The sequence below is a fragment of the Pogona vitticeps genome, chromosome 4 (assembly GCF_051106095.1).
Source record: "Pogona vitticeps strain Pit_001003342236 chromosome 4, PviZW2.1, whole genome shotgun sequence".
Lineage (NCBI taxonomy): Eukaryota > Metazoa > Chordata > Lepidosauria > Squamata > Agamidae > Pogona > Pogona vitticeps.
Genome location: NC_135786.1, coordinates 93,912,073 through 93,938,826, shown reverse-complemented (window position 1 = coordinate 93,938,826; position 26,754 = coordinate 93,912,073). Strand labels below are relative to the sequence as shown.

Below are 26,754 nucleotides of genomic sequence, written 5' to 3'. Positions count from 1 at the left end.
CAGATTTATTTATTTTAATTATTTATTAGATTTATACCCCGCCCATCTAGACCAATGGTCTACTCTGGGAGGCACAGAGCCCCTTTCCTGTGTGTGATGGTATCTGTGTGATAGCAAAAAGCAGAGTTGGTATCCAGGATAAGCACCTAGTCATAGGTGGTATCCAGGATGAGGTATGCTTGAGCTCACATACCTCATCCTAGCCAGAACCCTTTGATTTCCCCAACACTGTCATATGATAACTCATTTGCCCTCCACTTTTTGACAGATACGGACAAAATGCATATGGATCATGCCCTGGTTTGTCCTTATACTAAATGTGAAATCCTAGATTTGCACCCCTCTCTCTTTGTAACGAGGTGAATTTTTAAAACTGATTTCAGTGAGAATTTGTGCATTTGCAAGTGTAGTCTTTTTGTGCAAGCACCAACAAGACCGTTGCTTTGTAGCCGTATGGATCTATTTAAAAATAAAAGTATTTGATGGTTTTCTTGTCTCTTCAAGAATCATCAGCCTGGCTTTTTGTGTTTGCTCTGCATGTGTGCTTTGGGCATTTTGCGTAAATTCTGCGAACCATGATTCCCCAAAACATCTTGTGTGCACAAAAGTGATGAGAACTTTTGCAAGGACTGGAGAATAATTACCAAGCCCAGACAGACTGATATGACCAACTATGTCAGTGTCATGTCAACACATCCCTAAAGATGGCACTTTCCACATGGTGTTAGTTTGTAACTGTCAGCATTCCCCACCTATGACTAGGCTGGCTAAGCCTGGTGGTAACTACGAACCATCAGCATTTGGAGGGCTGCACCTTGCCAACTCCCAACCTAAAGCATACAACCCAATGATGGGAAGGAAGACAACAGCAGCACTTGATAACACTTGTATGCTTGCCAGTAATTTGAAGGCAGCAGTGAAGAGCAGTGATTGGTAAGAATAGCAGTCAGGAGCTAATGGGCCCACTGAGAAGCTGAGCCCTGCACTCCACCATTACTTGATGAAAGCTCAGGTAATACATGAACCAGGTTATAAATTTCAGTGCTGTTATTCCACCTGCATGTTCCTGAGAGCAAAGAGCAAATGGAAAATGCCAAGGTGTGAGTGTCCCTTAAGAGTGTTTCTATGATGGCTATGTGTCCTTGTTAATCAAGCTGTGAGCTTATACTGTATAACAATGACATGAGTTTGTTACCTTCTTGTGAAGCCCTTGCAATGTTCACAATGTTTGTGACATTCGGGGTCAGCTTGGCAAAGAACGGAATCTGAACAGCTTGCCTCACCCAGCGACAGATGTTGCGCACCAACTCTGGATCCTGTTCAAATAGGTCAGATAAATACAGTGCTTAATTAAAAGTAATGTGATCAAAACTTTCCAACAATCTGCTCGGCTGCGGCTTGCTGAAATTACACTTGAATACATTGGCTTTGCCTCATTATCTTAAGTCTTGTCTGAATTTCTAAGGCAGTAGGAAAATGCTGTCTACCATACATTTGGTACCTAAAATAGTAACAATGGCAAAATGGGGAGAATGGCACTGACTTGAAATTACTGAGCTTTTACTGAGGATGGCCATGGGGCTTTCTCCAGCCAAGAGCCTCAAAGCAGAGTGGTAAAAAGTAGATACAGAAGGAAGAGCTAAGGCCATTTTTTGGCAAAGGTTTCAAAATGCAATGCCTGGGTCATAAAAGCCACAGCCTTTTGGCTCACTGCAGAACTGTATTACAAGTCGATCTTTGGATTTGATTTAAATGAAAATGATTTAAATCATGATTTACATCCAAAAAAAGTTTTTTTAAAATGATTTAAATATTTTTAAAAATTTAATTATGATGTAAAGCAATTTGATTTTTAAAGAATCGTTGATCTTTATCCTACGATCTGCAGCCTGAATGGCCTATGTCTGTGATCCCTGAGGCATTCTGAGAGTTGTAGTCGGAAAAGTAACATTTCCAGTTCACTTCCATACTCCATTTAGTAAGCAAGGAAACAACATTTACCAGTGTAAAAGGGTCAGGGAACAATGGTGAGAAGGAGCCCAGTCCACTAGTAACTGGCTCCACCATTTAAAATGATCATTCAAATCATGCTGGAACTAGTGGTAAATTATTTGAATCACGCAGGACTTGAAATTTCTAAGCACATCTGAATTGAATAATCCCAGTTCCACAGACAACATAATGGCCAGTAAATGCACCAAAATGTTTGTAGGTGTTTGGACATGTTTTTGAAATTAGATTTTTAAACAAGCTGAACACTTTTATATTTAGCCATAAGAAATTATTTATATTTAAGTTTTTGTTGTTTCTTGCGGAGGGATTATGATGAACTGTACAAAGGTTGAATGCCACAAATAGAGTAGGAAACATTTTTAATGGTTTTATTGTAGTGAATAATCCCACAAGAATATTAAAAACCCAAGCAAGATAAGATTCATATCCCATCTTAGGAGAGTGGAAAATATCCAGGGAGTCCATAAGTAGCTTTTTTCTCACTAGTGGAACAAGCAGTACAATGAGCACAAGTAATACATAATGAAGCTTAATGAATTTGCAAGCCGTCCAGTAGCAATACTTGGATAACTGGTTGCAAAATGTGGCAGTTCTACTATTTCTTAAAGGTTCTGTGTACAAATGTAGCTAAAATTACCAGGACCAGTTTAGTACAAAAACAGCATTGTATGCCTGTAGGGTGGATATGTATGGACGGAGTGCTAGTGGGATTGGCAGGCGAATGATAGAATGCTGATAGGTTAGCATGATTGGACTGTTGTGGGAGTAGGGTCTGTGCATCAGGTAAGACTTGACAAACTAGAATCAAGGAGATCAGAAACATTAGAGCAAAAAGTGAAATCTAAGAGTTTGAGATAAACATGCAAGTTAGTGTTATACAGGAAAAGTAGTCTCTGCTAGAGTTTATGAAGAGAAGTCTGTTCATAGAGCTTTAAGAGTCTGTTACAGTGGTGCCTCGCTTGATGATGTTAATTCGTTCCAGTGAAATCGCTGTAGAGCGAAAACATTGTCAAACAAAATAAAAAAGCCCATTGAAACGCATTAAAACCCGGTTAATGCGTTCCAATGGGCTGAAAACTCACCGTCCAGGGAAAATGCTCCATAGGGGTGGCCATTTTCCATGCCTGTGCAGCAAGGAATCCGTCCCTAAGCACAGTGGGGGGCCATTTTCTTCAGCCGGTGGCCATTTTGAAACCCGACAATCAGCTGTTTTTGATCGTCGGAAAGCGAAAATCGGTTCCTGAAGCAGGGAACCGATCATCGCTAAGCGAAATTCCCCCATTAGATCATCATTTTGCGATTGCAATTCCGATCGCAAAAACCTCTTTGTAAAGCGATTTCCTTGTTAAGTGGGGCACGACTGTATATAGATTCTTTACAGATTAAGAGTTTGTACAGAAGTTATTTTGGTCTTTAAATACAGAAGAAATACACTTACATTTTACTGTTGTTTTAATTTTTATTATTCACATCCTAGAACCTACCTTTCCATTCACATCTTTTACCTATGGTCCTTCAATAAAAATCTTGTTTGTCTGGTTAAGTCCAAACTTTCATCATTTATTTTATAAATAACTCAGAATAAATAACCCAGACTACTAACAGACAAAAGCACGCATATGAAGTTGTGTTTGTCCAGTAGGAACACATAGTTTAATTGCAATGAAAAAGCCTTTTACTAATCGCTCCCATAATACAGGGTAAGGCAACAGACATTTGTAGTCAATTTTTGAAATTTTGCATCACCCGGTAGGTTATTTTTGGTGGTATTGCTGCTGTTCATCGATCGTTCTTGGTCAATGCTTGTAGACCTCAGCTTTCAGATAGTCCCAGAGAACCTATGGCCCTGAAATTTTCAACCCGTAGCAATACATTTTTTTTCCAGTCCAGAACAGCAGCATTTCGATTGAGCATGAAGTTGATACAAAAGGCTCTTTGCGTTGTGATCAGATTTGTTGTTTTTTATAAACATTTCAATGACAAACACATGGTGCATACCTATCCATGCCATGATGGCAACTAAAAGGCATATGCTACCAAAAGACCCCACTTTGTTTGGAAGCTGCCTAGAGTGGTCGCAAGACCAGATAGGTGGAATATAAATGAATGAATGAATGAATGAATGAATGAATGAATAAATAAATGAATGAATGAATGAATGAATGAATAAATAAATAAATAAATAAATAAATAAATACGATCCACCCCACTCCAGTAATGCTGGATCAATAGCTAAGCAAAATCAGCCTCATCCTGTATAAGATACTAGCTTGGGGCCGAGGACGCTCTGGCTGGAACACTATGAAGAGAACAAAACCAAAATCCTTGGCTGTTGGTTTGTGGAGAGTGGGTGTTCTCTCTGGGTAAAAAAATGCCCGAATAGTCCCTCCAACCCCCTCAGAAATACAAGACATCCTATAGAACAGCCTGAACAGAGCGTTTTCTCAATGGCTGAGAGCTTGCAGAACAGTTTCTGCGCTAGCTAATACAATCAGAATCAAAGTTTCATATTTTGCACCATGCAAGGATTAAGAGAGTTTCCACAAGAGATAGAAACTTGGTGCTAGCTGAGGGTCACTATTAGAAATGGCTCTTAAAATTAAGTTTCAGGATGCCTCCTCCCAGCTGAAGCAAAAAGAAAAGGCATGTCCCTATTTAATAGCTAACACCAGTCCCTGGTGGGAACCAACCCAAACTGATGCTACCACACTATTCCTACCTATAAGAGCAATAACAATTTTAAATAATGCTATGGTTGGCCAGATTTTACCTAGATCACAGGAATGTTACTTAGATGACTGCCAGGCCTAAATTCCTGTCTTTCACCTGTCTCGGGCCCATCTTGAGGAACAGGTTTTATTTATTTATTTATTTATTTATTTATTTATTTATTTATTTATTTATTTATTTATTTATTTATTTATTTGTTTGTTTGTTTGTTTGTTTGTTTGTTTGTTTGTTTGTTTATACCCCGCCTATCTAGTTATTTCAACCACCCTAGGCAGCTATGTTTACTCCAACTGCAAAAAATACGTCTCTCAACCTGTTTAGCCAATGAGCAATTTGACTAATATTTTCAAACAACAAAGTCAACAATGTTATATATTTGAAGAGGTATCTATTAGAGTGGCCCATTACCCCTCAGTTTATGGGAAAACATAATTTTGGGGACACCTAACTTGTTTCCTGAAAGCTGAGTGCTATCTGATAACGCTATCTATAAACAGTATGTAGAAAGTAATAGAGTTATGGAAAAGAATGGGGGACAGAAAACAACACAGCGGAAATGTGGAAAACACAATAAGCACTATAATAAAATGTTAGGTGTTGGGGACTCTGTTGGTTTTTCTACAACAGATGTGACCTGGCAATATACTGAGCTGGAAAATGCTACAACTCAATGTTTTTCATGACGGCTGGGAGATACTTTGAGTCCTCATCCCCCCCCCCCCCATCTGATCTTATACATCTTACTGGGCTTCGAGAAACAATCATGTTCCTTGTTATCTTCCACAAAGTTTTCAGAGATTTGCTAGGTGCTATGCTGAGATAAGCAGGACTTCAGAAAGAGTAAAAGGAAATATAAAAGCTTATTGAACTTAGTAAAGTTACAGTTGGTTATGAACCTTAGATTTTTAGAAAGTGGTTCTCAAAGAATAGAAAGAAAAGATGCTGTTACTGTCCTTTTTGAACTGTGCAACTCTAACTCTACATTTACGTGTCTTGGGGAGTATGGTATGTCTCTTGAACTGCTCAGAGTTCCAGAATTCCCCAGCCAAGATAGCCAGTGACAATGCTAGCTGGGTGCTGCAGTCCCAAACAGTAACATTTCCACAGCCAGTTAGCAAATCTATTCTCTACTGGGATTTAGCCCAAGGCAGCGAACCAAAACACCAGTTAGTGGAAATGGAGGTGTAGAAAATAGTAATATAGAGAAGAAGCAAGGAAAAAATATTAAAGGATGGTGTCAAAGCAAGGTCTGCCACATTAAATTGGTATATGCCTCAAAGTTTATATGGCACCAAGGAACAACTTTCAGAGTTTTTTGGGCTAGAGGATCCTGGTCAGTTGCTTGAAAAAAAAAATGAGTTTGTCATAAACTATTGTGTGCTAGAGCCCATTTCATCAGATGCTGCTGGGTATTGCTGTTATACCTAAGTGGCACACTGTAATCAATTATTGGACAGATGCTCAGGTGGGCCAATGTAAGCAATGGGAAGAGAGAGCACGTAAAAAATAAAAATCTTTTTCAGTCATCAATAAAAGCTGAGGAAAAAGAAACTGAACTGATACGAAAAAGAATATAGTCAAAAGCTCCTGTGTGTGACTAAATGGCCCTGAAAATTTTGCAGCTGTTTTTGCTGCAACTGGCTAACACAGAGAGTTCCTCCATATGTTTGCAATGGAAGGATCCATTGATTTTATTGTTTCTCAATACGTATTTGAATATTGCTTCATATTTATTCTTTCTTTCTTTATATGCTTTGCTGTAAATTTGCCAGAGAGTGCACTGCACTTTGGGCTAATATAAGTTGAATGAATGAATGAATGAATGACCAACCTATCATCACAAGAAAGAACCTCATGGAGAAGCAAACCCTGCTTCTTACAGAATCTGTCCAGTTACAAGTCAGTTGAGATTGCTTGGGAGAAAAAACACTTCTGCTCCATGAGCCTCTGCCGAGAGACAAGTTGGCCTTACCTGATGTAGCTGAAAGGAGATGATCTACAATAAATGTGTCCGGAAAGAGTGGCAGATGATAAGCCATTCCTTCATTCACCACTCCACACATTAACTCCAAAGCACTATTATTTTGGAGAGGTCAAAAGGGTTTTCCCCACCCCTGCATGCTCATTTCTTCTGAAGAACAGTTCAGAATGACAAAAGATAAATGGGGGAAAAATCAACTCATGCTCTTTAAAGATAAAAATAGAAAATTCCAAGCACTTACTCTCCCTCTCATGGGACAGCAATCCTCTACAGGACAATCAGCTACCTGCTATATCGATAATAATGCTGTAATAGTGATGCTCTTTGAGAACCAGAACATAGAACAGGCTTTCACTTTATTATTTTGTAATAAGCTGTTCCCTGTGATAACTACAGATGATGATAGCTTTTGATAGGTGATGTTAAAATTTCCAGCACCTATTTCATTACTAACATTGAGAAGATCAAAAGTATGACATTGGAAGGTTGACCTCAGAGCACTATAAAACTTTATAACACTCCTCTGTAGCTTGTATTTGTGGTGGTCTGTCACAGCTGACATTTATCCCTGAAAGGGTTAATTTAAGCATGAAACCAGATAACTTCTGTCAATCATATCAATGTTCTTCCCAACTTACTCCATTTTTTTTTTCAGAGGATGAGAATAAATCATCATTTCACTTATGGTGAAGTATTCTAGACGTTGAAATCCTCCTTTTTCCGATGTAGAAAAATTATTCAGGCAATACAGTGGTCCCTTGACTTACAGACGGCTCGACTTACAGACTTTTTGAGTTACAGACTTCTCTGGCTGCAAAATTTAGATTCAACTTGCAGCCAGAGAATCGACTTACAGACCAGAAAAAAACCAAAATGGAATAAAAATCGAATAAAAACCACTGGTTATGGGATTAATCGGTTTTCAGTGCATTGTAGGTCAATGGAGATTCGACTTACAGACGTTTCGACTTGCAGCCACCATTCCAATACGGATTAATTCCTTAAGTAGAGGGTCCACTGTACCAACTTGTCTATTTCTACAAGCTTTATTCATTTACTTTGCTTCTTTGCATAAAAATCAAAGAGTTACTGAAAGCATATAATTTTTGAGCAGTTATAGGCATGTTATTTTTTTAAAAAAATCATTCTTAAAGTTATGAAGAAAGGCTGTAACAACAAATTCTTAAAGCATGTAAGAATCATCAAAATTTTTACAAGTATGAAATGATGCAAACAGAAGTATATTCAAAAGCAAAACTTATGTTGTATGCAGAACTCAAATCATGTCATTATCGTATTTTTCTGTGCATAAGATGCCACCATATATAAGACACCCCCCTTTTCTAACCCCAAACTAAGAAATCTTAACTTAGCTTTGAGTATTCAGCCTCTGGGCTCAGAATACTCGGACACTGCGAGTCCCTGTTGCATCTGAGCCTAGAGGCTCCACCTCCAATGAGGTGTGTTCCAACTGGTTTGTTCAGCATCAGTTGACATCAGTTCCATAAGGCTTGTGATTGGAGGAAGCTAAATCTCCTGACTGTAGGAAACTAAGCCTCGTGATTGAAGGTAGCCTGTTTATAGAGGCAAGGTATGGGCCGTTTTGTTCTCTCCTCAGCTTACTTCTGTGTATAAGACAGCCCCCAATTTTTAGAAGTGTGTTATACAGGGAAAAATATGGTAGTTCCAAAACTGCAGGAGCATATATTTTAAAAATGCAGGAGCTTATACTCTTAAAAGGCACATCTCTTTAAAAAGTAAAAGTAGAGTACATTTCTTACCCTTTTAGCATATTCAGACATAAAAGAAAATTATTTAATAATGTTCTCACACAACCAAGCCAGCCGTCTGCAGGTTTGCACCTACTGTATGGAGAGAAATCCAAGATTTCTGTGTGATGCCTCTGTGCTGCTGTGTTTCCTGCCTGTTTCTTAGCATCTCATGCCTGGTATCTGTATTAGTATCTGATGAGTGTATGACTTATCTTGCTTCCCCATATTTATATTTCTCTTATTTGATTACATGTCCGTTCAACTGTCAACAGTTGAGATCTACTGGAAGAGCAAATTGCTGCCCTGTGAAATACATCTTGTAAAATGTCCATGGGAACTTACATTGCTTTTGCTAACCAAGCAAACTGCTGGCAGCGTGGCCTGCTCTCACAGCAATCTGCTAGGGAACAACACCACTAAGCATGCAGAACGCTTATGAATGGATTTAGGAGGGTAGCAGTTTGCTATACTTGCATTACAGTACTCTTGGAGCTCCATGGTCTATAATAATTATTATTTACCGTCAAGTCAATTCTGGTGTATCGTGACCCTTTCCAGGGTTTTTAAGGTTTATCCTTCTGTTCTTCCGGGGGCACCCAGAGACTGAACAGCATGTCCATGTCCACACATGCTGGTTCTTCTACTGAGAGACACAGCAGGGAATCATAATCCAAATATCTGGCTCTGCAGTCAGATAACTAAACCACTGCACTATGAACCTTTTTTTCCAGTGTTTTGTCTTGTCATTTGTTTAAATCTCCATGCTCAAGTGTTAGCTTGCTAAGAAGAGATACTTTGCAAGACAATGTTATATTACGCTGATGTTGCTTTCCCTGTGATGGCTTGGATGGAGAGCTAGCTGAGTGTCTTGTTTTATTATACTGCTGTTCAAACTTCATTTTATTAAGCATAATGCACACTGCTTTTTTACTCTCCCTTAAATTTTTTTTAACTCTATACATACTAACTTTCAAACCTTGGCAACATAACATGTATGACTTTAAGAGTTCTCAGGACAATAATAAATATTATTTCCTAAAATTAACTCTGCAAACATAAATTATTATTCCTTCCAGGTCTATAATGTTGCTAATTAACCAAGGCATAAAAGAAGAGGTTTTTCAAACTGGGTTTCCCTGGTAGCGTAATGAGCAGGTGAAAAGATGTATCATGATGCAAGCAGCAGACAATGCCAGGTTCAGATATACTAGCAATCTCTTCCCTCAGAAATGATGGTTTATGAATCTGAGAAAAATGTTTGCTGTGGATATATTGATGTTGTAACTTAGATGGCTCAGAGCCTGGGAAGTTAAGTTTGAAAATAAATGTGATCATGATAGCTATTAGAAATGGGAAGATTCTATTCTTGATGTAAGGGACTGAAATAATTTAATTTGATCAACATCAATTAATTCACTAATGAAATCTTTAGTTTTGAAATTAACAATGGGATTTACCGAGAAAGACATGAGGTTTGTCCCCCATCATCACTTGGGTTACTGGACACCTACAAAGATCCTCTTTTTGTTCTTTCGTAAATGCCTTCCCCAACATGCCATTTCAGATGGAATTCCAAACCCACAGTGGGATGGTGGAGGCCCAACACATCTAGAAGTTATCAAGTTAGATAAAGTGTCCCCTTGACATTTAGTCCAGTCGTGTCAGAGTCTAGGACGCAGTGCTCATCCCTGTCCCCAAGCCGTAGAGCCAGTGTTTGTCCGTAGACAGTTTCCGTGGTCACATGGCCAGCGCAAATAGACACAGAATGCCGTTACCTTCCCACCGTGGTGGTACCTATTTATCTACTCACACTTACGTGCTTTCAAACTGCTAGGTTGGCAGGAGCTGGGACAAGTGACGGGAGCTCACTCCGTCACGTGGATTCGATCTTACCACTGCTGGTCTTCTGACCTCTTGCAGCACAGAGGCTTCTGCGGTTTAACCCGCAGCACCACCACATCCCTATATCAAGTTAGGGAAGGCTATCTGTCTTAAGGCATGGGACCTCATAATCTGCCCAATTATAATATGTCACTGATTTGCATCATTCTTCTTTTTCTTCTTTCCACGCCCACCAACTAGCTGTATCCTTTTCCTCCATAATCATTCATCACACTTATTTCTCTTGTAATGATTGAGAGGTTTAAAAAATAAAGCAGTAAAACTTGTTCATTTAAAATCTCTAAACTCACACTGTAAGGTTAAAGAAAGAACTAAAGTGACATTCCCATACAAGCATTTTTGGATTTGTACTCTGCAGACACATTGAGTTGGCCCCTTGCTTATTATCACACACTTCCAAGTCTATGCTCCTGGTTCTAACCAATGGGAGAACTGGTGTACAGAAGGACGTTTCTACCAGCCACATCTAGAGTCTTTCTGAAAAGAAACATTTTAAATACATAATCTAACATTTAAAAAATGCAGTCTGAAATAAATGAAGATTCCTATAGCTATTTATACTGGGGGGGGGATCATCTGATGGCTAAATTAATAAGTTAATCACATTTTAAAGAGGATTGGCACTCTACATCTGCACTGGGGGGTTATTTTCCTTATTTTCCCACATTTTGCCCCCCCCCGCCCCAGTTGTGTCCCTCTTTCCACTCCCAATCCTGGACTAGGCTGTTGTGCAAAAAATACTTTATTATTACTACAGCGGGGTCTCGACTTACGAACGGCTCGACATATGAACATTTTGACTTACGAACCGCTCTCATAGGAATATATGGACTCGACTTATGAACTTAGATTCGAGTTACGAACTCTTTTTTCTCCTTTTTTTAAAAGCTAAGTCATCTTAGGTTAAAAGGAAAAAAGAAAAAAAAATATCCCCCTCTAGTGGCAGAAGGCGGAATAGCAGCTTCCCATTAGTTTCTATGGACGAAAAGAGCAGATACGGATTAAATGGTTTTCAATGCATTCCTATGGGAAATGCAGATTCGACTTAAGAACTTTTCGACCTGAGAACTGCCTTCCAATACGGATTAAGTTCGTAAATCGAGACCCCACTGTACTAGATGAGTAGATTCTGATTTATGGCAACCTTTTCGAGGGTACAAAGCATTCAGAAGAGGGTCACCATACCCTTCTTATAGGGGTACTCTGGGCATGGGCAGATTGAACATTCACGTTGTTTTTTTCTGCCTAGGAGGCACAGTGGCGAAGTGAAGTCCCAACCTCTGTTTCTTTAGCCTGGAACCTACCTCACTGAGCAATCCAGCCAGCTGAAACACCTAAAAAGTTTCTCTGCTGATTAATCTGAAAAAAAGGGCAGTCTGCTTATTGAAAGGCTGCTGTTATATACATTCCCACATACTTGGAACTAAGCTCCAGTGTACTCAGAGCTTCTAAGAAGACTCATAGTATATTACTGCAGTGAACTTTCACAGGGTTCTGTTTTGTTTGTTTTAATCAAAGAAACAAGTAGGGACAGGGTGTGTTTTTTCCCCCTATCCTTTTCTTCCAAAACCATTCTATGGAAACTGCATTTAAAATAATTTATTTTTTGTATTGATTTTCTTTGATCCCTAAACTGGAATGTAAGGCAGCTCATAGCAAACCTAGCAATGTATTAAAATAGAATTAAATCTGGTGTATTAAAACAGAATGCAGATAAAAACTAGAGTTACATAAAGGACATCATTTTATTCTATATTAGGTAGATGGGAAAAAAATTAAATGTTTTCAGAACACAATATTAATGAAACCACATATTAGGTGTGTTTAGAAAAGAAGAAGCAATTACTTCTAATGTGATAGCTGACTCACTAGAAAACAAGATGAGCTAGGAAAAGCAGGGTTTCAAATATATAGCATGATTGCAAGCCTTGGTCAAACCATGATTAGTCCAAATCAAATCACAGCTAAGTAGAATTTAACTGAACTCCCCCAACTTCCATCTACCACACTAGTTTTTCACCATTTATTGACTTTTTCAGTCCTTTTCAATTAAAAGCCAGAGGAATTAGCATATCAAATACATTTTTAACAATGAAGGGGAAACTGCTCAGCTTGTGGCCTCTTAGGTGGAGGCATAGCAATCATTAATGATATTTAATGAAAAGAAACCTAAGACGGAGAATTGTTACATTTGGTTGAAATGTCGAATTGCTAGTATTTGGGCCTCTGAAGGGGGGGGAGGTAATTAATTACACTTGAAAGATTAAAATCAAAGAATTATTTCCAAGTTCTGATCTGGATGATGTTTGACAGATAGGCCCTTTTCTCAACAGTGGGAAAATCAGTGCTAATGTTGTCATTTGAAATTTCTTTGTACAGATATAGTTGTTGACTACTCAGAAGTCCAGCTTCCTTCAGAACTGTGAAGTGCTGAGAATCATATTCCATGTACCTCTGTTGAAGATGAACAGCAAATATCACTTTCTTCCACAAAATGGTGGAAATCTCAAAAACCTGTCAGTGGTGTGGTGCTGCAAAATTGTCCTGTTGCAAGAAGACAGGCAAACTCTATGATAATTAACACTGACAAGTTGGTGATGATGATGCACCAGATGCTGAGATAGAATGCTACAGAGCCTGAAAGTGCTTGCATTTCTGATGGCATGGGAAATCTGCATGATGCAGGAAAGTATTCGTGTAGGAAAGAGTTAAACATGCTGCTACAACTGTGTGATATTTTCAAAGAAGAAAAAGAAGACCAAAAACAAGAACAAGAACAAGAACAACAACAAGAACAACAACAAGAAGAACAAGAAGAACAAGAAGAACAACAAGAACAAGAATAAGAACAAGAACAAGAACAACAACAAGATATATACTTAGATGGTCATAACTGTTTATGATATTGTGTGGACAAATGACCCAAGGATTAGGATGGCCTAGCAGGAGATTTTTATAAGGTCCAAGACAATAGCCTATGCCAACAAAACTGAAGCGGCTTTGTTTGTTGCTCTAGCTGTGTGCCAATTCCTATTTTCTTGGCAGTTCTGTGAGTTTCGAACAGGTGGTCCAGGGCTTCATCTGTGTGTGCATTAAATATGCCTTTGCTATCAAAAGGTAAGTCTTCTATTCATGTTTTTAGTATCATCACTCACTCCTGCTGATCTTAGCCAGATGCAGGACCACAGATGCAGATATTAGCTTTGAAGCACAATCTGTGACATATCTAGAGGAGCGAATTTGCTGTGCTGCCAGATTATATTCCTCTCACAAAAAAGAGAGAATTATAACATGATGGTCCTTTGGTAGAGTTGCAAGGAGGGGTACCATCTATTCCCCAGAGAAACTGCTAGTACACTACCATGGCACTTTAGTATTTTTTTATAGAAACTCCCCAAGCAGCAGAAGAATAAAGGCAAAGACCCATAAAATCCATTCATAACACTTTGCAGAATAAGAATAATAAGCCAGGCTTGGTGCTGAGGTGGTACATGGTTTCAAGGTATTCTTGACATTCATCATATGGTAGCAAACTTGAGTAATGTCAATGCTGATGAGGAGATTAAGATTGAGACCATCACCCTAGGAATGGTCAGATTCAGGTGAGTATCCCTCTTTGATTTCAGCATCAGACCCGTGGATGTCTACACAGTGTTGAGGAGGAGAATGTGTTGTGCTATGCAGTGACAAACTATGGAGTTCATTTTGGAATTAAAGCTTATACAGTCCACCCCAGCAGAGAAATGTCTGTGACCTTCTTGTTGTGCAAATGTTGACATGGATGTTTGGAACAAGTATTGAGTCCTAAATATCTGAGAAACCAGTGTTATAGCTGGGTGCTGAATCTAAATCAAAGATGGAGCCACTGAAGAGATCTGAATCAATGAATTCTGATCCAAAGGAGAAGCAGTAAGTGTCTGAACCAGAGTAGTAGATGCTGAGAGCTGGACCACAGCACAAGTGAGGAAGGCCTTTCTTAATGCTTGCCCTCTTTCTTTGTTGACTTCAGCTCCTCTTCAGAGACTGTGTGTGCAGGCTTGCAGAAAGAAGATTTAGGATCTTTCAGAACATGTTCCAGCTTCAAAACTATAGTCGGTATAGTGGATGACACCAAGGGCCCAATACTGAAGAAGCCATTGATGATGCAGAGGTGGATATCAGAGTTGGATTTTGGGGAGACAGTTATGAGGTGGCAGCAAAACAAGGCTGAAGCAGCATGTTACAGTTTATTTTGTGCCACCCAGGGCACAACCTGAAGAGATTTCGCCTAGAGATCATTTTAACTTCAGCTCTCTGTTTCAAAGTCTGATCCAGGGAAAACCTCAGCAGATAGTACATGTTGACGTGTCGGGTGACCCACATTGAGACAACACAAGCATGTTACGCATTCATTTCAGGGGGCAACACATTTTTTGAAGAGAGCCATGAAATAAAAATTCTAATTCTACTTTGCTTTTGTTTTTGTTTTTTAAATATAACACAAAAGGTAAGAACTAGGAATAACAACAACAAGGGACTTGATTTTGGAGAAACACTCCAGGACATTCCTGTCAATGCTGTTGGGCTGTTTGACAAAAAGGAGCTGAGGGAAAGCTATGGCATGATGGAGGTTGGCAATGGGATTCCCGGCAATAGCTACTCAGCTGTAAAAAAAAACTTTGAATGAGGCTTGGTGCAAGTGCAAGACCGATGCGTGTAGTTCACAAAACCTATGAAGAAGTAAGAAGGAACACAATGAGTTCCAGTGTAACATTTTGAGCTCTGCTTCTAATACAATAGCTGCTGCCACCAGCAACAAGAACAAGGGGGGTAGGGATACTGTGGCTTCATGACAGGAGACATGCTTTGCATGTAGAGGATTCCAGAGGCAGTCCCTGCCAGCTACCCGGAGGGCTAGGAAAGAATCCTCTTGCCTAAAAGCCAGGTGGGGCCTTGCCAGTCACAGCTACCAAGGGAGAGACCCATCGCCTCACTCAGTTTAAGCCCACTTCCTACATTCTAGAGAGCATTGGTATCTGTGAGTTCACTTGGTGTATTCAAAGACATTTTTGTATGCACAATTTAAATCATTTCCCCCCCCCCAAAAAAAGGGAGGAAGAAAAAAAAAGGGGAAAAAATAAGCATGTAACTCCAATTTAGAAATAACAACAGGTTTACATGAGGCTCACCTCACACAGTGCTCTTAATCTGACTCTTCCGTTTAGGGAAAACTTCAGGGTTTTTCCTTTCCTCCTGTATTTTAATGCTTTAATAATTAGTCATAAACATTCAAAGACACATACCGCGAGCATCTACAGGGCATATGGTGTATTTACATGAATAATAAACCCCTAGCAACTTAGGTCTGCACATTTTTTTGGCTAATAAAAATGGAGATCTCCCCTACCCATGCAGCTTTCATAAAATATTCATGGAAGCTGCACTGGCATTCCAGAAGCAGCTGCAATCTTGCGACTGTCATTGCTCACTTATGAATATCCTGATGGGGCCCCCGTTAGAAGGGAAGGAGCCTCTGGAAAGTACAAATCATACAGGCGGCGAGGTAATTTGTTCAGTTTAGACGTTTTAGCAATAATGGGGAGAATATTTGCGCTATAAGCAACACATCCAGTGCAATGGCAACATAAACCTACAAAAAAAGAAAAGAAACCTCTTTACAATGGGGTTGGGAAGACGATGCCTTGTTCATGGTGCAGAGTTTTCACTGGGTCTAATAGCAGATGTCAGCATAAATGTCCAAGCGAGGGACACTGGAGGGTGGGGATGAGGGGTGGATCTTAGTTCCTCTCATGCTGGATGGTGCTAGTGCCACTGCCACCCTAGTAGCATGAATGGAGGTGATCCACAGAAATGACACGCTGCGGATAAAGGAAACGGATTGCATCCTCACACAGACCACACACAGCAAAGATCTCAACACTGCACTGCTTTCTTCCCATTCACATCCTCGGCAAGTGCCACAATTAGCTCTCACACACCTGAAACAGGCACGTTTCATCCATTTGCAAAAAAATGCCAATGTTGACAGAAAATGAATGAAAATTGATTCACTTTATTAAATCTTGACTTCAGCAACTTGTCTCTAATGTACTGTCTACTGTTTAATGTAGCCAGAACTTTGTGGAGATTCCACTATATTAACTTTTTTTTTTTGCATGAGTAGGTCAGGGTAAGAGCTCGGAAGTGCCATTATGCATAATAAAGAATCCGGTGCTGTGTATTTGTTGCAGAGTGTGGTTTCCTACAAGAATATGCATCACATCGATACTGCCGAGGTGCATTTCACAGTGGGCTCTTAAAATGTGCAATTACACCATATGTTTCCCATCAAACAATGTTCTCCTTTCTTTTAACAGATGAAAGACTTTTTGAAAATTAGGTCACTTATCAAGACCAATACAAATGTACCTACGGCCACCAAACAATCACGGTGAGCCAAGAGAAGCCAGCATCGTCCTTCCCCCGAGGCAAATTGTCCAATGCGCCCAATTAATTATTATTACACAATTCAGAAGCACCAACTTTTAACCATGGCTACTGAGCATCTGTATTTTCCATAAGCCACCACCTGAAATTGTGGTTAGAAGTGTTTATTAAACCCTATGTCAGACTATGGTGAAGAATAAATATGACTTAAAAATGAACTGCTTATGTATTTACAACAGAATAAAAGTTGTATCTTCATGGTGTGGTCCCCACAATACAACAGACTCATTTCTATCACATTTTGAAGCCTAATTGTCAAACTAGATGATATGCTTAGCTTGTATTTAGTTATGGTTTCCCTTACATGGTGTTCCTTACATGTTCCTTATATTTGTTTGGCCTAGCACATGCTTTTCACACCTCGTTGCTTTGCATTCCAGGATGCAACTCATTACTGGAAGGTAAACACAGCTTTAATTTGCAGGTCTCATTACTCAGGCAGTAACTCTGAGTCAGTCCCATTGCTGGAAGACCAGCATGTAAGAGCAGGAACTACACAATTCCTTAACCTTTAGTTTGACTCTAAATTTCTAGACTTAGAGCAGCTTCTTAAGGGAGGAATAGCCACCTATCACTATTAGGGTTCAAATGGCAAATTTGAAGAAGAATTGGGGTATCAGAAACTAATTGTGATTTTGGCATAATTCATTGTTCATTTCCATTGCTTAATTGCTCCATACTGTGGTCATATTGTTATTTATGCTTTAATGTACTGTAATTATTTTTTATATTGAAAGTTAGCATAGTGTTATGCTTAGTGTTGTACAAAGTCTATTGAAACCAAATCCATGTAGTAGAAAATTGAATGGGAGACCCTGAACTACTTGTAATCTCTCAGACTAGCCTACCTCATAGGGTTGTTTTGAGGATAAAATGAGAAGGACAGGACAAAATGCCCAGCCTGAACAAGCATTTCCCCCCCTTGCGTCCTTAGGATATTTACAAATGGTTCCATAGGAGCAGAACTGGTTACGTGGGTCTTCCTAAGTAATCCTTTTACAAAAAGGGGTGGTACTAATTTAGAAAGGAACACCTTGACAACCGCCACATCCATCTAGTCACATTGTTCACATGCCCCTTTTGCATCATTGGGATCATGCCACCCAGAAGCCACACTCATGCTTCTTGGACCACATATATACATAATTGAAAAAGGTTGATTTTTTTTTACTGAAAAAGTTGCCCATCTGGAGTTTCACTGACTTATCTAAGTTGGTTTATATTCCTTAGCATAAATCTCTGTGAAGCCAAGGCTTTAGCACACAAAGACTGGAATTATGAAGCGCTGAAGATGAGAATGTAGCCCATAAAAGACTGTACCTTGGGGCACCTGTATTAAATTAAACAATGATCTTCTCTTTGCTCAGAATACCTGCGTGACTAGTCGTGTAATACAAATCTTTCCTTTATCCAAAACTCAGTTTTACGAGAGAGCCTTGGGCCTGTACTGCTGATAAAAGAACTGTTGACAAAACCTGTGTGAGGCAGCAGTTCTTTTTTTAACTGCTTGATATGCAAAACTTATTAGCTCCAAAAACAGATGGACACTCACATTTGCAAAAACAACAAATACAAACCATCCCTAAATGGCTTTGCTTAATCAGGTTAAAAGATCTTAACGTCTGAGGTTGAACAACAAACAAACAAACAACACTATGATAATTAAACTATAATTTATGTTTTGCTGCACTGAAAATACACCTCGCTTTGCCTCTCTTTCTTTTTACTAATGACTGCTTATTGTAATCATAATTTTAGATTTATAACATTGTTTTAGTCTGAAGAAATCTGTGCGTGACCCTGAGGGCTAGGAGAGATTTACTACTGCACAGAAATCTGCTAATTTGGCTTCTAGTAGTACTTTAGCAACCCTGTACCAAAATAAATCCAGTTTATGAATGCTGCATATTCTACTAATCAATTCAACAGCAACTGGCAGGAGTAAAACCAGTATAAGATTAGGCTTCCTGACTTTCAGGGCAAGAATCAGAATCTTCCTCCTCTTCTCATCCATATGCTATATCCTTGAGATCTATAGAATGGCCTGACACCCTTAGTTAAAATAAGTATTGAATATTATAGGAAATCACAGCCTCATGAACAATAATGAGTTTCTTCTTTTTGAAAGCCAGACCTGCACAGAAAAAGTAAACGTATAAAGACCCCAATGGCTAAAATCCTCTTGCATAGCTAGGGACGTGGTGTAACATATGGAGGCAACTTGCCCTTAGATAAGAAATCACTTAAGACATTATCACTTTAGGCGCACTGAGGTACAGAATTCAGCATCTCTACAGTGTTTTCTTAACTTGAGGCAATTTTTTCCCCAGCAGTTACACCATTTGTATTATACCAGTGTAACAAGACAAGAGGACTTTGGTTTATATGTTATAGAAATCACAATTTGTTTTTCTACATTTTAACATAATTGTTTGTTTTCATCACAATGAAATCAGACTGAAATGGGGAAATTATCCTCTCTCTTATTACAAGGGCTCTCTTTCATCACCATTATGTTCCTATGAAGGATGCGTGAGGGATCTACTTCCAGGCAAAGGTTGGATGAAGTTGCCTTGCTTTCTGGGTTTCAGGCTAGATACAATTTCATTTTTTAAAACCCAGTACCTTGACAGACAGCTCTGGATGCATCCAGGGGGAAACTGTGAACATTTGAAAAGTGTTCACAAAAAAGGCCACACATTTCAAATCTATGACAAACCCTGGTAACATGCAATTTTGCCAGGTGCAGGGGGAGGATGTGTACAAGCCATGCATCTACTTTTAATGATGCAAACCAATGTGCCCATCTGATTAAAAAAATGTGCAAAAAAGGGGGGAGATTTTGTCTTATTAAAAGGGGGGGGAACCTGATGAAGAAGGGCCTCAAGCAGACATGAATGTGGGAAACAAAGTCTGGAGATGTGAATTTTACAGATGTGCTTATCTGTAGCCTCCGCCATACAGAAAAAACCTTCCATCTGCAGGATCAGTATCCACTGATTCACTTATCTGCTGCCTGAAAATATTAAATTAAAAAAAAGTAGATAGAAAAATAAAAAGTAAATGTACTTCCAGAGTGTACTTACCAGAACTGGCCGTTAGAGGGAGTTTGAGAGACTACGCAATGTATAGTGTTTGATACATCCCTGTTCTTCAACAGTTGCAGGGGGTGGGCAGGCTTGGAACCAAACTCCCAGCTGATACTGCGGTCCTACTGTATATCTAACTATCTGCAACCCAAAATATTTGATATCCTACCCATGCCCACAACAGGCACTTTCCTTATATACATATATATACTTAAAATGACAATAAATTATTATTATTATTATTATTATTATTATTATTATTATTATTATTATTATTATTATTATTATTATTATTATTATTATTATTATTATTATTATTATTATTATGCTTTTGCATAACTATTATCCCATTCAGGCATCTCAGGAGATCCACTGCTTGTTTCCTAATTTCCATCCCTAACTCCAGAGTTGCCATATCTCAGGGTACCAGTTGAAGCCTTAGGGAATTGCTCCGATTTCCTAGCTCCACAAATAGGGAGACAAATATCAGGGTGTGTGGCAATGGGGAAGGAGAAACCTGGAAATTCATTGCTCCCCATTCCCAGCTGTTGTCAAGTGTGAAGATGTTTGTGTGTTGTGCCTCCTTCCCTCCCAAGCCTTTCCTGTCCCACTTCTGTAACATCACAAGGGACATCTCCTGTGAAATCACATGATCACATGAAGTTTGATACACATCAAAGCTTAGACCTGACAAGTTGCACTAACTAATGTCATTTCCTATAGCTAATTTCAAATACAGTGGTGCCTCGCTTAACGAGTGCCTCGCTGAGCGATGAAATCGCTTAACGAGGCACTCTGGGCCATCGCTGGAGCATTCGCTCAGCGATGGCCCCTATGGCATTTTTTCGCTGTGCGATGATCGCTAAGCGATTCGCTTAGCGATCTTCGCACAATGAAGCGGGGGAGAACAGCTGATCGGCGGTTCCAAAATGGCCGCCGGAAGGTCCGCGCCGCATTTTCGCGCCCTGCCCTCGCTTACCGAGGGTGCGAAAATGGCGGCGCTATGAAGAAACATCGCTTAACGGTGAGTTTTCAAGCCATAGGAACGCACTGAACGAAGTTCAATGCGTTTCTATGGCTTTTTAAATTCCATTTAGCGATGTTTTGCTATAGTGAAGGTTAATCCGGAACGGATTAACCTCGCTATGCGAGGCACCACTGTAATGAGTTATGTAACTGTTGTACAATTAGTTTTTTTTAAAAAAAGAGAGTAACAAGTAACACCTAGTTACTTTGAAAATCCTTTTGAAGGACACTGAAAGGCATTTTAGAGCAGTTTCCAGGTTTTGTGCCATTTTAAAAAATCATTTGTAAGTGTCAAAAAAAGCATTTGGCACTGGTTCGGCGTCATTTTGAGTATTGTGCCCAGTTCTGCACATCACACTTTAAAAAAGGATGCAGAAAAAGTGGAACCGGTTGAGAGAAGGGCAACAAGGATGATCAGGGGACTGAAGAAAGACTGACATTCCTGACAGATGGCTGTCTCGCTTCCTCATGAATGCCTCCAGTGTTGGAAAGCTCACCGCCTCTCAAGGTAATGGGTTCTACTGTTCCATTGTTCTAATGGGCTGTAACTTGAGCCCATTATTATGTGCTTCGTACTCCAGAATGACTGAGAACAGATCTTGTCCCTCCTCTGCATGACAACCTTCCAGCTTTTTGAAGAGTGCCCATTATATGTCCCTTTGGTCCTCTTTTCTCAAGGCTAAATGGATCCAGATATTTCAGTCTTTCTTCAGTTCCCTGATCACTGGTTTGCCTATTCCCGCTTGGGAGCAATACAGTTGGCATTTCCAATTCCTTCGGGAGGCAAAGAGATTGAGAGTCAGCGTGCCCCATTTCTGGCATAGTTGGAGGAATACTGATTGATCTAGTTCCCGCTCATGAGCTTGGGCATTTGAGTGAGTATGCTAGATGGTTGTCTTGATCTGCAATGTGTAAGGCTGTGAGGCAGATGTGATGTTGTAGACACCACTCCCAGAGGTCGACCACTAAGTAGAGCAGACCTGGGGAGTGGGTGTCGCCTTGTTTGAGGATGTAGTATGCCATCGTGGTGTTGACGGGGGCAATCTGTACCATTTCTCCTATAAGAAGGTTTCTGAAAGCTTTGTAGGCTTTTATGACAGCCAGTAGCTCCAACTTGTTTATGTGGAGCAGTTTCTCTCTGTGAGACCATTTGGTGTGAACTGGGAGGGATTTGCAATGAGCCCCCGAGCCGGTGCAACTGGCGTCGGTAGTGACATATATTCACAGGTGAGGTTGTTGGAACGGGTCACCCGATAGAAAGGTTAGTATGGGAATGCCACCATTGAAGTTGAGAGGCAAGTTCTGGAGTGACTCCTAGGAGAGTGTGAGGACAGTCTGTTAGTGGATCGAATAGGGCCAGAAACCTGGATTGGAGAGATCGCATTTTGAGACGCACAAGCTGTACAACTGACATCATAGAGGCCATGCTGCCTAGAACTCATTGCACCCGTACGGCAGGTATCAAAGCATGTGGAGTGAAACTGTGAAGTAAGGTGAAGAGGTTCTGCCTCTTTTCTGTAGGGAGGAAAGTGCGAGCTCGTGTGGAGTTTATGAGCGTGCCTATGTAATGTACAGTCCTCGTAGGTTTTAATTTTGATTTCTGTTCACACCAAATGGTCTCACAGAGAGAAACTGCTCCACATAAACAGACAGATCGCAAAGAAGGGTAAGGGTGAAACTGGTGTCTTGTCGAGCTTTGCGATGGGAGTGTGCTACAAGGAGCAAGTTGTTGATATATGGAAATACGAGAATGTTTTCAAGTCTGTGGTAAGTGGCTACCGGTGCCATGCATTTGGTGAATACTCTCGGAGCTGTTGCAAGGCCGAATGGGAGCCTTTTGAATTGGTATGCTTGTGATCCAAGTTGGAAACGCAGGAATTTTCTGTGTGCGGGATGTATTGAAATATAAAAGTAAGCATCTCTTAGGTCTATGACTGTCAACCAGTTTTTTTTTAAGTAAGCGAAGAACTGATTCTAGAGTAACCACATGGAATTTTTGTGGGGTAATGATGTAATTGTTTAATGTTCTTAAATCTAGAATAGGGCGGAGTCGCCCGTCCTTTTTGGTGATGGTTGAAATAGCAAGAGAAAAACCTGCTGCTGTTTTGATAAATGGGTTGTATGGCATCTCTGAGGAGTAAATTTGTTATTTCTTCTTGCAGAGGTTGTGACGGAGAAGTGACAATGTGTGTTGCCGGAAGAAGTTCAAAGAAATGGATGCGGTAGCAGTTTTTGATGATGGAGAGTACCCAGGAATCAGTGGTGATGGATTCCCATGCATGTTTCCAAAGGGCAGGATTGGTGGGCTGGGTCGCGATCTCGGATAGAGGAGTGTCAAACATGGTGTTTGGGTTTATGGTCATTTCGCCTAGTGGCAGGCTGTTGCCGGGTTTGGCTCTTTGGTTTTTGAAATATGGATTATAAGAGGTTTGTCTTGGAGGATCTCACTGGGACCTCTGGTAAGAGTTATAAGGTCATTTCCATTGATCTTGTTGAGGACATTGCTGGTAGGAAGGGTAGACTCCCCAACGTCTGGCTGCTGAACATTTTTTCTACGTTTTCTAGTATATCATCGGTTACAGCATGAAAGAGACCTGCTCCATTGAAGGGGAGGTCTTCAATACGTGCCCAACCATCTTTGGCTAAGCCGGCTGTTCTGAGCCAGGGAAAATGGTGTAGGGCTACTGAGGTGGTCATGGACTTGACTGTAACGTCTATGGTATGGTGGGTGGAAAGCTTCTGCTGTTTGGCAATTGAGAGACCTTCTTGTTGGAAGGTTTGAGCTAGTATCTTTTTATCCTCTGTTAGGGATTCAATAAAGGTGGACATGTTGTCCCAGAGGAAGTGTGGTAAGCTCCCATGGTTCCTTGAGAATTAGCGACTCACAGGGTGAAGGCTGCAGAGAGTAAAGCCATCTACCCATGGAGTCTATTCATTGACTGTCCTTATTTGGTGGTATGAGAGATTGTCGGTGTCGAGATCTCGATTGAGAGGCTTCAATAAATATAGAATTTGGAGCTGGTTGTTTCTGAAGGAAAATGGCTCCTGGGTCATGGATTCATTTAGACATGGTATGGGAGGAAGCTGGTTTTGTCCAGGATCTTTGCACAGGACTAAGGAGAGATTGCAACATCGATATGTGTACTGGAATGGTTGTATTTTTTAGAGATTGGATCATATAGGTGATTGACTGGTTCTGTCAATGGTTGGTGTATTTGAAGATTGAGGGATTTAGCCATGCGAATCATAACTTGGGCATAAGTCTGGAAATCCTCTGCCGGTGACGGCAGGTCGGTATCGACAATGTCCAACTCTGGGGAGCTAAGTAATATCAATGGAGTCTGTGGTTGAGATCCATGGTCAGAGCCATCGAGGTCGCGTCTGGAGTTGACAGACTGTCGATTGACTTTGGTGTTGAGAGGCTGAGCTTTGTAGTATTGCTGGTTCTGAGTTGAAACAGATGGAGGCAGCATGTCCATGGACATTGAGGATCGTTGACATCGAAAGACGGTGGTTGAGTGTCGACGGATCTCGATTGGTAGGGATGGACCTTGGTGTCGAGTCTGGTGTCATAACAATGGCAGGGTCGATGACTTGGATTTACTGGAGGATGGGAATTGTGTTGAGGTAACGGAATGGAACGTGTGTCCATGGACCAGGATGAATATCGAGGATCATCGATATCAGGGCCTGTGTCTCTGTGATGTCAAAACGGAGGTTGCTGATGCAATGGCATAGCAGCAGAATAAACAGATGCTGGCGATGCCAAGCATGAAGAGTGGTTTCCATCATCTATTGTAGTAGGAAAGTATTGGGAGGCTGGAGCTGCAAAAGCCTCACGTGTGGAAGAAATTTACTCGACCGTTTTAGGTTTTCTCGGTACCAAGTGGGGAGCAGGTTGAGGTACAGCAACATCTCGGTAATGTGGCTGTTTCGACACTGATGGTTGTCGAGAGGTAGGCTGACAGCTAGATAGTATTATCAAACTGGGTAAAACACCTGGTCGACTAGTCGGTGCAGTTTGTCGAGGAGAGCACTGGTCAGGGCAAATGGCAACCCGATGCACATGCTGAGCGTGGGTTTGTACCACACGTGATGAAGCAAGCTGTCGAGATTGCTGATGCTGATGGTTCTGGTTAGGGATCAGTGGGCAATCTGAGGGCACTGAATATGGAATGGTTTAGAGCTGTTTGGGATGGGGATCCTCGAGTAATGGAATAACTGAAGGATTGCTGGAAGGAATTAGAAGGTTGTGGACTGGGAGGAGAGGATGTTAGTTGGTTGACTCTATCATCCCATTCTTGAGACTGAGAACAGGGTTGAAGGGATGGAAGTCCGTCATCATCTGAGGAAGATCCAACCAAAATTAATTCAGAGAGTTGTTGTGGTTGTGGTGGGATGGCTACAGGCTTAGACTGTTCATCTTGTTTCGGAAGAGCAGGCTCTGAAGACGGAGCAGCTTCAGTAGGTCTCTGACATTTAGAAGTTGTTTTCGACATCAAGGACTTCGGTATCGAGGACTTTGATTTGTGTGTCTTTGAGGTCTTAGACTATGCAGATGGAGAATCAGAATGAGCTGGTGTAGCTGATGGACTTTGTTTCGATGATTCAGCAATGACTTTTTCCATTGCTTTGGTTTGGGAAGTGGCCCCACAGGGAGGTTGGGCCATTTGAACTGGTTATAAGGATTGTTCCCAGAGTTTTAGCCTAGCAAGGGGGGATCGAAGAACTCTGCACTTAAAATTTTTGCAATGGGTACAGGAGGAAGTTTGATGTTGTTCTCCCAAACAGAAAAGGCACTTAGCGTGTTCGTCGGAAAGTGGGATCTTACTATCACAGACAATGCAATGCTTAAATGGCCCCAAAGGGGCCATGGATTTGTAAGAAACGAAAAAGAAAAATGAATTGGATGGGGGGGAGTGGCCAAAAGTCTAAAGTAAAAATATTACAGTGGTGCCTCACTTAACGAGCGCACCGTTTAACGAAGAATCCGTATAGCGATCCCTTTTTGGGGATCGCTATACGGATCAGCCCCAATCGCCGCACTCGCTTTGCGACGATTGGGGCCTCCGGCGGCCATTTTGGAGCCACCGAACAGCTGATCGGCGGCTCCAAAATGGCCGCCGCATGACCCGAAATGGCCCCTATCAGTGTTTTCGCGCCCTCCCCTTGCTTACGGAGGTCGCGAAAACGCTGCGGGGGGGCATTTCGGGCCATCCGCGGCCATTAAAATGCCCCCCCGCAGCGTTTTCGCGACCTCCGTAAGCAAGGGGAGGGCGCGAAAACACTGATAGGGGCCATTTCGGGTCATCCGGCGGCCATTTTGGAGCCGCCGATCAGCTGATCGGCGGCTCCAAAATGGCCGCCGGAGCGAAAACATCGCTGGAGGGGTAAGTTTCCACGCTTATTGGAACGCATTAAACTAAGTTTAATGCGTTCCAATAGGCTTTGCTTACCCGCACAGCGATGTTTTCGTATAGCGAAGGTTAATCCGGAACGGATTAACCTCGCTATACGGGGCACCACTGTACACTTGATTAGCTGTACAATTGTATTAGAAGAAAATGAAATGAAAGGAATCAAGATTAAGCTCTTTTTCACTTTGCCCACAGAAGCAGAAACGGAGAAAGGGTCTCTCAACGCGGTGGTTGAAAGAAACTGAAAGGGGACGCTTGGTGCCAAGGTACTTATACAGGTGGGGAGGGGCTTATTCTAATGTGTATGTTGCTACTGCAGAAGCTCTAGAATCTTCTGA

The 26,754-nt window shown here is 40.9% G+C and overlaps 1 protein-coding gene across 2 annotated transcripts in view; it reads right to left on the bottom strand.

Annotated features, from left to right (window-relative positions):
- The window catches only part of DPYD (dihydropyrimidine dehydrogenase), a 623,728-nt gene that overhangs the window by 130,836 nt on the left and 466,138 nt on the right, over positions 1-26,754 (bottom strand). For both annotated transcript variants that reach the window (XM_020801233.3, XM_072997958.2), the window contains exon 17: positions 1,196-1,316. In XM_020801233.3, coding sequence (XP_020656892.3) covers positions 1,196-1,316 — 121 coding nt within the window. The remainder of the gene's footprint in view (positions 1-1,195; positions 1,317-26,754) is intronic.